This window comes from Saimiri boliviensis, chromosome 6, assembly GCF_048565385.1.
Source record: "Saimiri boliviensis isolate mSaiBol1 chromosome 6, mSaiBol1.pri, whole genome shotgun sequence".
In the NCBI taxonomy this organism is placed as follows: Eukaryota; Metazoa; Chordata; class Mammalia; order Primates; family Cebidae; genus Saimiri; species Saimiri boliviensis.
In genome coordinates, this window is record NC_133454.1 from 73,184,091 (window position 1) to 73,196,593 (window position 12,503).

Below are 12,503 nucleotides of genomic sequence, written 5' to 3' on the forward strand. Positions count from 1 at the left end.
ATTTATCACCATTGGACCTGTCTAAAAAATAAAAGACAGGTCTGGTGGTGATAGACTCCCTCAGCTTTTGTTTCTCTGGGAAGGTCTTTATCTTTCCTTCATTTCTGAAGAACAGGTTTGCTAAATATATTGTTCTTGGTTAGCAGGGTTTTTTTCATTCAGCATTTTAAATCTATCGTCCCATTCTCTCCTGGCCTATATATAAGGTTTGTAATGTGAAATCTACTGTCAGCCTTATTGGAAGTCCCTTACATGCTACTTCCTTTTTTTCTCTTACTGCTTTCAGAATCCTTCTTTGTCTTTAATTTTTGATAGTTTGATTATAATATGTCTTGGTGTAGTCTTCCCCCCACCCCGTGGTTTTCTTTTTAATTATCTTACGTCTTATGATCACACATCATTTTTAAATTTGTGTATATCTCCTCTACTTTAATCCTTTTGAGTTGGCAAAAGCACCATTCCCAATCACAAATACACAGCAGTTGTACAGTTTTGTTTCTGAATGGCTGTTTAAAGACAATCCTAAATTATAACTTAGTTTGACTTAGATTGTAGAGAATCCAAGAGTAAAGTTTAATTGGCTACTATTTTAAAAGCATGTGACCTTATAGATCATCTATAAAATGTGTGAAGTGTTAAATAATTTTTGATATTACACATAAACCGCACAAAATGCCTTTCAATAAGTAAAAGGAACCATTTTAAATACAGGGAATTCTAATTAGAGTGGCATAGTTAAGGCCAAAATTATAAAATAGCCATTGCTACCCATTTATCTTCAACCCTTGCCTTTAGGAGGCAAATGAACACAAAACACAGGTGAATCTTGCTTGGTTCTGAGACAGTGAAGGAATTTCCCCCATATTTAAATATATTCACATAACCAGTTATAGTAAATCTAAATATAAAACCAATCTCCAGTAAGTTTTAAGATGGCACTCACTGTCTTTGCAAAAAGTTTAACATTACTACCTTACACCAAAATTAACTCCAGATGGATTAAAGACTTAAACATCAGACCTAACACCATAAAAACCCTGGAAGAAAATCTAGGCAAAACCATTCAGGACATAGGCGTAGGCAAGGACTTCATGACCAAAACGCCAAAAGCAATGGCAACAAAAGCCAAAATAGACAAATGGGACCTAATCAAACTCCACAGCTTCTGCACGGCAAAAGAAACAGTCAGTAGAGTGAATCGGCAACCAACAGAATGGGAAAAAAATTTTCCAGTCTACCCATCTGACAAGGGGCTGATACCCAGAATTTACAAAGAACTAAAACAGATCCACAAGAAAAAAACAAACAAGCCCATTCAAAAATGGGCAAAGGATATGAACAGACACTTTACAAAAGAAGACATACAGGATGCCAACAAACATATGAAAAAATGCTCATCATCACTGGTCATTAAAGAAATGCAAATCAAAACCACATTGAGATATCATCTCACACCAGTTAGAATGGCGATCATTAAAAAATCTGGAAACAACAGATGCTGGAGAGGATGTGGAGAAATAGGAACACTTTTACACTGTTGGTGGGAGTGTAAATTAATTCAACCATTGTGGAAGACAGTGTGGCGATTCCTCAATGACCTAAAAATAGAAATCTCATTTGACCCAGCAATCCCATTACTGGGTATATATCCAAAGGATTGTAAATCATTCTACTATAAGGACACATGCACACGAATGTTCATTGCAGCACTGTTTACAATAGCAAAGACCTGGAACCAACCCAAATGCCTATCGATGATAGACTGGATAGGGAAAATGTGGTACATACACACCATGGAATATTACACAGCCATCAAAAACGATCAGTTCGCATCCTTTGTAGGGACATGGATGAACCTGGAAACCATCATTCTCAGCAAACTGACACAAGAGCAGAAAATCAAACACCACATGTTCTCACTCATAGGCGGGTGTTGAACAATGAGAACACATGGACACAGGGAGGGGAGCACTCACACTGGGGTCCGTTGGGGGGAAATAGGGGAGGGACGGGGGGGCGGGGAGGTGGGAAGAGATAGCATGGGGAGAAATGACAGATACAGGTGAGGGGAAGGAAGGCAGCAAACCACACTGCCATGTGTGTACCTATGCAACAATCTTGCATGTTCTTCACATATACCCCAAACCTAAAATGCAATTTAAAAAAAAAGAAAAAGAAAAAAAAAATTTAACATTACTAACGAAGTCTATTCATATCTTTAGAAGGGGTAAACAGTGATAGAATTTACTAAATTGGAATTACTATTAAAATCCAAAAACTGAACATATTCATTTAACCACAAGCCAGTCTTAGTTTTAAATCAGGCCTGCCCAACAAAATATTCTGTCAGTCATTCATGATGTAAATTCTGGTGTATGAGATCTATTAAAGTTAGGTACACATAAAAAAGTCATGAGACATTTGTTTCATAATAAATAAGGCAGTGGCCAATTGTTACTCAGTAGTAGCTTTTTTGAGATAAGCTATTAAGTCTTCCCTTTCTCCCTTCTTCTTAATGCTGACAAAGATCATTTTCGTTCCAGGGATATACTTCTTGGGATTCTCCAAATATTCCATCAGTATATCCTCTCCCCAGATGATGCCTTTGTTTTTATTGGCTTCCGTGTAAGTGAAGCCAGAGGCCTGACCTGTCTTCCACCCAAAGATACCATGGAGATTAGGTCCAGTCTTGTGATTGCCTCCCTTTTCCACAGTGACATTGGGAACACTTCTGAATAAAAATCCTCTTGCCTTTCTCAACATCACCCATATTTAATTCTTTTTGTTGTTAGCACAACAAAGGTTACCACTCAGAAGCCGGATGTCCCACTCTCCTGTCTTGCTGTAGTCTAATTTGGACTAAATCTTATTGAAGATCATTGGCTTTCCTGTTTTCAAATAACTAATTTTTGAGTTCACATTCATTCTTATGCTTGATCAGTTCTGCTGTTGATGCTCTGTATTGCAGTTTCATTTGATTGATTATATTTTTCAGCTCCAGGATTTTTTTTTGATGTTTCTTGAAAAATAATTTCAATCTCTTAAATTTGATTTAGATATTTATTATTTTCCTCATTTTATTAAATTGTTTCTCTGTATTTTCTTAATGTTTGCTAAACTTTCTTAAAACAATTATTTTGAATTATTTGTGAGGCAGGTCATGAATATCCATTTCTTTAGGTTACTGATCCTTTATTTTGTTCTTTGGGTGGGATCAGGTTTCCCTAATTGTTCTTGATTCTTGTGGCCAGGCATTGGTGTCTGAGTATATGAAGAACTAGGGACTTACTCCAGTCTTTGCAGATTGGCTTTGCCTGGGAAAGCTCTTCACCATTCAACCTGTCCAGAGATTCTGGGCAGGCCGTTTTGTGTGGTTCATGAATGAGCTTGGTGTGGAGTCCTCAGGCAGGCTGGCCTGGCCCCTGGGTCTTTAGGGTTGAGCTTGGAGCCTGGGTCCACTGGAGTGGACCTATTGATTGGGACCACAGAGTTGGGCCTAGAGCCTGTATCTGCAGGGGCCAGCCTGAAGCCTAAGTGCACAGGGACTGGCCTTGTGATGCAATGGGCCTTGTGCCTGAATCTGCAGAGAATGGTTAGTTGTTGGGATTGATCTAGTGCTGGGGTCCATGTGGATGGGCCTGGAGCCTGAGTCCACAGGGGTTGATCTGGTAATGGGGCAGACCTGGAGCCTGAGTTTATGGTGATTGGGCCTGGGCTCTTGGTCCACAATGGCTGACTTGGAACGTGCGTGCACAGGGATGGTCCATGAGGGCCAGGCTGTCTCTCACATCCAGTCTGGACCCTGGGTCTGCTGGAGCAGGCCTAGATTTGGGGTTCACTGAAGGCTGTGGCACAGGGACTGGTCTGGAGCCTGGGCTGGCCTGGTTTTGGGCAGATATGAAGCCTGAGTCTGTGGGTGATGGTCTGTAGCCTGGATATGCAGGTGCTGCCCCAGAGGGTAGGTCTGTGAGGGCTGGCCTGGGTACTAGGACCATGGGGGCCAGCCTGGGACCTGGGTCCATAGGGACTATCCTGGTGTCTGGATTTGTGGGAGCCAGCTCAGTACTGGGTCTACTGAGATGGGCCTGCTGGCTGTTAGAGCTGGCCTGGAACGTGGAGCCACAGGGACTGGTTTGAAACTGAGTAGTCCTAGAGCCTGCGTCCACAGGTGCTGGCCTAGTGCCTAAGGCCAGGGGTACTGACCTTGTGCTAGGGCAGGCCCACAGCTCTGAACTATGTGGACTAGCTTGGCTGTGTGCTGTGCTGGAACCTGGTTCCAGGTTCCTGGAGGCTGGGCCTGCTGGCATAGGCCTGATAACTAAGGCTGTCTGGCTGACCTGGTTCTAGGGCAGACCTGAAGCCTGGATTCATGCCCCATCTCGTTCTGGGGGCAGTGTAGAGCTTGGGCCACCAAGGCTACCCTGCCTCTAGGATGGGTCAGGAGATTGAATCTGCAAGGCGGGCCTGAAGCCTCAGTCTGTAGGGGCTAGTCTGGTGTTAAGGTGGGCCCAGAGCCCATGACTGCTAGGGCTAGCCTGGCACTAGGGTGAGAGTCTGGGGCTGCTAAGGTCAATCTGGCTAGGAAGCAGGTCCAGAGACCAAGTCCACCAGGCAGATCTGGAGCCTCGGGCTGTGGGGTATGGGCTGGCATTAAGGGAGGCCTAGAGGCTTAGTCTGAGGACATTAGCCCGGTGTTTGGGAACCTTCCAGGCACTGAGTTTTACTGGGGTGGACCTGGTTTCCGTGGCAAAGTCTAGTGCTCATTTCTCTCTCCTTCCCTCATTGGTTTATCTCTCTCCATGTGTACTGCCTAAAGTTGGGGGAGGGGCAATATGGGTAAGGGGAAATTGTGCTTCCTGCCCTCTTTAGTTAGTCTTTTCTTTACCTCTGTGCTATGCCCAGGTGCTTTAATCTCCCATTTGGTTTACTTAGCTCTTGTGAAGGTATTTTTGCCTGTGCATAATTGTTCAAATTGATGTTTCTGTTGGGGAACAAATGCTGGAGGGTCCTGTTCAGCCACCTTGCTGATGCTGGAGGGGCTTTCTTGATCCCGTTTCTTGTTCTACTGCATTTTTCTCCTGTGGTAACCTTCATCACACTTTGCTGTAACTATTTAACTATTGTTTTTCTCAGCAGACTGGTCCTAGCTCCTTGAGGTCACAGACTTCAGCACCTAGGACAGGGACTAGAATGTGGTAGGCATTTGATAGGTAATTGTTGGATAAACAGTGTGTGTTTTTATTTTTATATGGAATCTTGCTCTGTCACTAGGCTGGAGTACAGTGGTACAATCTTGGCTCACTGGAACCTCTGACTCCCGGGGTTAAGCAGAGATCTGGGTCTTTACCACCTGGGCCTTTCCTGCTTTTGACACTTCTGTCTTTGTGATTTCTTCTAGTGTGATACAGGTCCTGCTTGCCGCCGGGGCTGATCCAAACCTTGGAGACGATTTCAGCAGTGTTTACAAGACTGCCAAGGAACAGGGAATCCATTCTTTGGAAGGTGAGTGTGGGCTGTCCTGCTTCTCTGAGAGCTCTCCTTCTGTGGCTTTCATGCAGACTTGCTCTGTGGTATCAGCTCTACTAGCAACTCAGAGTGAAGGCCTTATCTCTGTTCCTTATCTCTGTGGACTCATGGAGAACCCAAAGGGCTTGGAACAGCTGCCTTTCACAGTCTTCTGGCTCTAACTTTATGTCACTTCAGAAGTCTTGGGGAAAGAAATAGAGGCCTGATTTCATGACCTAATTGGGGGTAGGAAGTACATTTCAACTGGTGTTTTCCTGAAAGTACTTCAGCCTATGGAGCGACAGATGAACAGACAACAGAGCAGGTTTCAGTAAAATAATTAAGGCAACTGCATGGAATGTGGATTTGTTCCTCTTCTGTTTTCTGCAGACTTACCTTGCCCCATACCTGCCCCAGAACTAGACACAGCCTCCCTGAATTCCTCAACCTCAGAAGTCCCTAAATACTACTACCATACTACGAATACTGCTTCTTCCCCTCCTTCATGTAAAATGCAGTCCTATCTCTGGAACTATCCCCTCAACTTACTATATAATCCAGGACAAATAGTGGACCTTCACTGTGCCTTGATGTCTATCCTTATAAAATGAGGTAATCGTCATTGCCTCCTCTGGGATATCTGGGATGTTGTGTTGGTGGTGGTTTAAACTTCAGAGTAAAGAGGCTCTGGGGTGAATCTTGGAGATTGAATCTGCAAGGTAGGTGTCTGGGTTTGTGCTAGGGCTTGGTCATGTGTCTATTGGAGGGTACCTCAGTAAGTCAGTCTATGTTGTGTCTGGAGAGTACTTCTTCCAAAGTGGAGTTGAAAAAAAAGCTGGTTGCTTTGGCTGCAGTCAGAAATGAGTATTTTGGCCGGGTGTGGTGGCTCAAGCCTGTAATCCCAGCACTTTGGGAGGCCGAGGCGGGTGGATCACGAGGTCAAGAGATCGAGACCATCCTGGTCAACATGGTGAAACCCCGTCTCTACTAAAAATACAAAAAAGTAGCTGGGCATGGTGGCACGTGCCTGTAATCCCAGTTACTCAGGAGGCTGAGGCAGGAGAATTTCCTGAACCCAGGAGGCAGAGGTTGCAGTGAGCCGAGATAGCGCCATTGCACTCCAGCCTGGGTAACAAGAGCAAAACTCCGTCTCAAAAAAAAAAAGAAATGAGTATTTTACTTTTGAGCTTTTGTTTATCTAGAGTACCTCCACTGCTTTCCCCTTGTCCTGGATTATTCACAAAGATTGTGCCCCTCTGAGATTTCCCTGGCTCTAGGATGGGTCTGGAGATTGAATCTGCAAGGTGGGCCTGAAGCCTCAGTCAGCTGAGGAGTGGCTCTTTTAGTGTTAGCAGTGATGCCAGAAAGATAGACAACCTTGCTGACTGCCTGAGAGCCACGACATTGGCCCTGGGGGAAATTCAGCCAAGGGGAGCAGTGTGCTCAGCCTTCAGAGCTGTAAGGCTGCCAGAGTGACATGGTGTGTGTAACTCAGAGTAGTGGTGTTGCTGCCCTAGGGAGAAGGTTCTCAAATTAGTGGCATGAGAGAAGTGTCCAAGAGTATTAAGGCATTGCTGCTCAGGTAAAGTATGAAGTTACCCTCTCCTTTCCCTTCCACCTCTCTAAACCTGGTCCTTCTCTTAAGGCTCCGTTGCTAAGGCTAGATCCTCCACAAAGGCTTCCCTGTCCTTGACAATAATTGCAACCTGCCTTCAGCTGCTCTTTTGAATGTTTTCTAGATCTTGGCCTCTTCCATGTTTATTTGAACTTTCATCCACCCATATGTCCTTACTCTCCGCCTCATATGCAGGCCACAATCTGTGTGTCCTTGAATTCCCCATTTAGCTGGAGGAATTGTGTTTACCTTATGTTTTAAACAGAGAATTTCATAACTACCACCTTGCCCTCTATTTGCAGCTTGGTATGTGGGGACTCATCTTATGGGCTATTCTCTTCTCATTCAAACACAGCATTGCAGTGCTCAGCTCTGTCTACAGTTTAAGTGCTGATATGGTTTGGCTGTGTCCCCATTCAAATCTCAACTTGAATTGTATCTCCCAGAATTCCCACATGTTGTGGGAGAAACCTAGGGGGAGGTAATTTAATATTGGGGGCTAGTCTTTCCCGTGCTATTCTTGTGATAGTGAATAAGTCTCAAGGGATTTGATAGGTTTATCAGGGGTTTCCCTTTTGCTTCTTCCTCATTTTTCTCTTGCCACCGCCACGTAAGAAGTGCCTTCTTCCGGGCGCGGTGGCTCAAACCTGTAATCCCAGCACTTTGGGAGGCCAAGGCGGGTGGATCACGAGGTCAAGAGATCGAGACCATCCTGGTCAACATGGTGAAACTCCGTCTCTACTAAAAATACAAAAAATTAGCTGGGCATGGTGGCACGTGCCTGTAATCCCAGCTACTCAGGAGGCTGAGGCAGGAGAATTGCCTGAACCCAGGAGGCGGAGGTTGCAGTGAGCTGAGATCGCGCCATTGCACTCCAGCCTGGGTAACAAGAGCGAAATTCCATCTTAAAAAAAAAAAAAAAAAAAAAGAAGTGCCTTCCACCTCTCACCATGATTCTGAGGCCTCCCCCCAGTCATGTGGAACTGTAAGTCCAATTAAACCTCTTTTTGGTCTCAGTTTCGGGTATGTTTTTATCAGCAGCGTAAAAACAAATACAGGTGCTTTCACCAAAAAGCAAGATGGAGCATTTGTTGAGCAGGCAGGGCCAGGTAGATAGGAGATTCTTTTGTGTGCCTTCTCATCTGCTGTCAAGATTCTAGCAGGGCTTAGTAAACATTTTTTTTTTTTATTTCACAGAATCTTAGAGCTATGAAGCCTTCTAGTCCAACTTCTGCTGTCACATTGGTGTCCACCATGTACATTCAAGTTTTGTCGCTTTGTGTTTTAATGGTAACCTTCAGGTTGATACTCATATTAAACATTCTAGATCAGCAGTCAGCAAACTTTCTAGAAAGAGCCCGGTAGTAAACATTTAAGCTTTGTGGGCCCAATTGGTCTCAGTTGTGACTACTTACCTTGACCATTGTGATACAGAAGCAGCCATAAGCAGTACACAAACAAATCGATGTGGATATGTTTCAATAAAATGTTCTTTATAAAAACACACACTAGGCTAGATTTGGCCCAGAGGATGTAGTTTGCCAACCCTGCTCTTTGTAAATTTTTGCATTCCTAGTTCATGATTACATAACTTCTTTTTCTTAGTCCTTCCTTCCGCTGCCTGCCTTCCTTCCTTGTGTCCTCCCTTTCCTTTCTTTTCTTCCTTTCTTCTTTTTTCCCTTCCATCCTTCCTTCCTTTCCTTTCCTTTCTTCCTTTCTTTTCTTTTCTTTTCCCTTCCATCCTTCCTTTCCTTTCCTTTCCTTCTCTTTTTCTCTTTCTTTCTTTTTGTGTCTTTTCTTTCTTCCTTCTTCCTGGTCAACTTCTGGATTATTTTTAACTCTTATGCCAGACAGCCTACATTCTGGGTAGGTAGGTAGATAGGGAGAGATAGGAAACAAAAATATTTGAAAAGGCTATCATGTCCCCTTATGAAATAAAAATTAAAATGTTAACTCTCTCTTCTTATTTTGTGTAGTGGGCTTTCTATGGATTCATTTATTTATTCAAAATATTTATTGATCACATTTCTACGTACCAGGTAGTGTTTTAAGCACTAATGAGTTAAACAAGATGACAAGGTCCCCTGCCATCATGTTCTTACTTGGATTAAAATGTTTATAAGGCCTCTATTAAATACAGAGTCCTAGAGCACATGGTCAGGTTAATTTTGATGCATTATTCAGCATTCTTAGCTGTAATTCTACCAAACTTCATTCTTTTCCATCCTCCATTTCTCTGCTTTGTTCACAAAATTTTAAGAGATTTTTTTTCCTAGATTTCTTGCTAAAATTAAAATGTTTCTAGCATTTGTCTTATTTTTTTTGTCTAATAACCTTTCTAAAAAAGGAAATCAAGTTATTCCAGGAAGTCGATTTATTGTTTTTAGGGAACCCATACTAGTACCCAGTAATTAACCAAGTGTTTAAGAACTGTTAAAAAAAGCCAGGTGCCGTGACTCACACTTGTAATCCCAGTACTTTGGGAGGTTGAGACAGGCAGATCACATGAGGCCAGGAGTTCGAGACCAGCTTGGCCAACATGGCAAAATCCCATTTCTACTAAAAATACAAAAATGAGCATGATGGTGCATGCCTATAGTCCCAGCTACTCAGGAGGCCGAGGCACGAGAATTGCTTGAACCCAGGAGGCGGAGGTTGCAGTGAGCCGGGATCATGCCACTGCACTCCAGCCTGGGTGACAGAGCAAGACCTTTTCTCAAACGAAACAAAAAAACCTGTAACTGTTACCTAAAATAACATCCTAGAAGTTTGTTGGGAATCATTAATAAACTCCCTGTGGCTTGCAAGATCTAACTCTCCATCTTTTTTTTTTTTTTTTTTTTAAGTCTAGACTACTTTTGTCTGCCAGTTTTCTGGCAGCTGGCCTTATTTTCCTGGGTGTATCAGTTTGGATGTGCTCTGCTGTCCAGCTTGGTGCACTGAACGTTCTAACTTTGATCTGGATAGTGATAGTCCGTTAGAATCATCTCAGGGCTCTTCCATCTCATCAGTCTAAGCCTTCAGCATCATCTCAAACATGTCTTTCTTTCCTTTTTCCGTTGAAGAAAACCTCTTTTTTTTTTTTAGCCATTCAACTAATTTATACTGACTGCCAATTAATTGTATGCAGGGTACCATACCCAGCTCTGACTCTTTTTCATTGACAAAACAGAAACAAAAGAATCTTGTAGTTCTCTTATTTTTGGATTGGATTGACTTTTTCATGGAAAATTACCTAACTTGGGGTGGGTAAGGAAGGTAGAGTAGAACAAGGGTGTAATTCCCTGTCCCTCTAGTGTGTCTAGGCAGATTCGCAGGATGATCACAAGCTCAGGAAAGTTAGACAGTCCTTCACTGCTATATTAGACTACGGAGTCAGTGCCAAAGTCCATGAAGTTCACTAAATTTCTAATAGATGTTTTTGTGGCCCTTGGCCTGCTTCAGTTAGTACTGAAGGAAGGCGGTGAGTTGTAGTTTGTGGCTTTGGCAAGACCTGTCTAACCTCCAATGATACATTCCTTGTCTTCCGTATCAGTATTGTTCTAAATATCAAGAGATAAAATATGTGATGTGTGGATCATAAAGTGCTCTACAGTTGTAATTGCTTATTAGTTTCATTTATGTATAATTCAGCATGTTCTTACTGAGTGTCAGGCACTCGGCCAATTGCTGGGATTATATAAATGATTATACATGGTCTAGCCCCTCAACAGTGCTCCCAGTCATTTACAGAGACAAGCCTGTAAACAAGGAATCACAGTGCAGAGTGATAAATGCAATGGTAGCTGCACAAAGTATGTAGGCAGCACTGCTGTAAGTAGTGGTGAGCTCCACCTGAGAAGAGAGCAGGCTGGTGCCTGGGAAATGTCACAGGGTAAGTGACCTTGAATTGGGTCTTAAGGATGAGGTGGAGATTGCCAGGGAGGCTAAGAGGGATGGACCTTCCAAGCAGAGGGAACAGCGTGTGCAGAGGCATCAGGTGGGGAGTTGTGGAGTGACTGCGGGTAGAATCATCCGCTGTTGAGATTGAGGAGAACAACAAGAAGTAAGGCCAGAGAGTGAAGGAGGTTACACACGGGAAGGACCTTGTAAGGCAGTTCTAGGGAGCTCATTCTCTATTCTGAAGGCCATTAAAGGATTTTAAGCAGAGCAATGTCGAATTCACACTTGCATTTTAAGTGGACCATTCTGACAGGGTGAAGGAAGAATTGGAGGGGAAAGATTAGCAATGGTTCTTTACTTTTTGGGATAATGGACTCTTTGGGAATCTGATAAGAAGCTATGTTCCTGTCCTCCCAAAATACATTTAAAATATCTGGAGATTTCTAAAGGTAATCTTTGGGAATAGAGTAAATAGATGTTTACAGAATATTCGAAGATTCAGTATGCAGTGGATTGTGAGAATTGATGGAAAAGCAGGTATGTATGGTGACACCTCAGTTTCTGATTTGAGTGAATAATTAGATATGTGGGTCTGGAGATCTCAAAGGAGTAGTTTGGCAGGAGATAGGGAATTAGGAGTTTTGGCCATTCCCTTGGGAGTTAAAACAATGGACGTGACTCAAATTGCCCAAAGAAAGGTTTTCAAGTGAGGGGGAGGTAGGAGGCTAAGTCCTTTACTCAGGATACCAGCATTTAAGGTGTGAGCAGGAAAGAGGATTGAGGCAAGAAAACTAAAAGGTATCAAAGATGCTTTGTATCTGTTTTACCTGCTGAGAACAGACACAGCCTAGGGAGGAAAGAAACTTATTTGCCATCCTTGCTGAGACTTTGTCATTGGTTATGCCATTCCTAGTGACACTTTTTCTTGTTTTACATGTGAGCATTGCACCTTAGCAAGAAGCCTACTCAGCTGGGTCTACTTTTGTCAAGGTTGGTGTTTCTGGGTACAAGGCAGTCTTACTGGTGCAGGTGGCCCAAGGATGCTTGGTATGGAAATTTTGTTGGCCTGATTGTTCTTTTGTTTTTCTCCACCTCTCAGAGTGGCATCTTCAGAGGCACATTGGTGTCCTAGAGAAAGATTGGGCTTCAGTACCAGATATCTGAATGATTTGTCTAAGCTTTATCACTTACTAGATGTGTGATCTTGAGTAAATGACTTAAAGTCTCTGAATTTCAGTTTTCTCAAGTGTAACATAGTAATAACAATTCCCATCGTATAGGTTGTTAGGTAATCATATATATGTAAAGCACAGTGACATTTAATGAAAAATTTCTCTATGGAAGTGGATTTTAGCAAAGTGTAAGGCAGGAAGCCTGCCTGGGAGATATTGAGCAACTCATCCCTCAAGGGGTACTAACAGTCAAGATGTTTGCCCCTCACGGATGTTGTAAAGGGGATTCTTGCCCTAAGTCATTGGTTTATCTGGCCTCCAATGTCCCT

General features: G+C 43.1%; 1 protein-coding gene and 1 pseudogene across 3 annotated transcripts in view; one reads left to right on the plus strand and one right to left on the minus strand.

Annotated features, from left to right (window-relative positions):
* CLPB (ClpB family mitochondrial disaggregase) overlaps positions 1-12,503 on the plus strand; it is a 275,007-nt gene that overhangs the window by 152,005 nt on the left and 110,499 nt on the right. For all 3 annotated transcript variants that reach the window (XM_074400970.1, XM_003923422.4, XM_003923421.4), the window contains one exon: positions 5,399-5,502. In XM_074400970.1, coding sequence (XP_074257071.1) covers positions 5,399-5,502 — 104 coding nt within the window. The remainder of the gene's footprint in view (positions 1-5,398; positions 5,503-12,503) is intronic.
* On the minus strand, positions 2,455-2,778 carry LOC120364612 (cytochrome c-like; annotated as a pseudogene).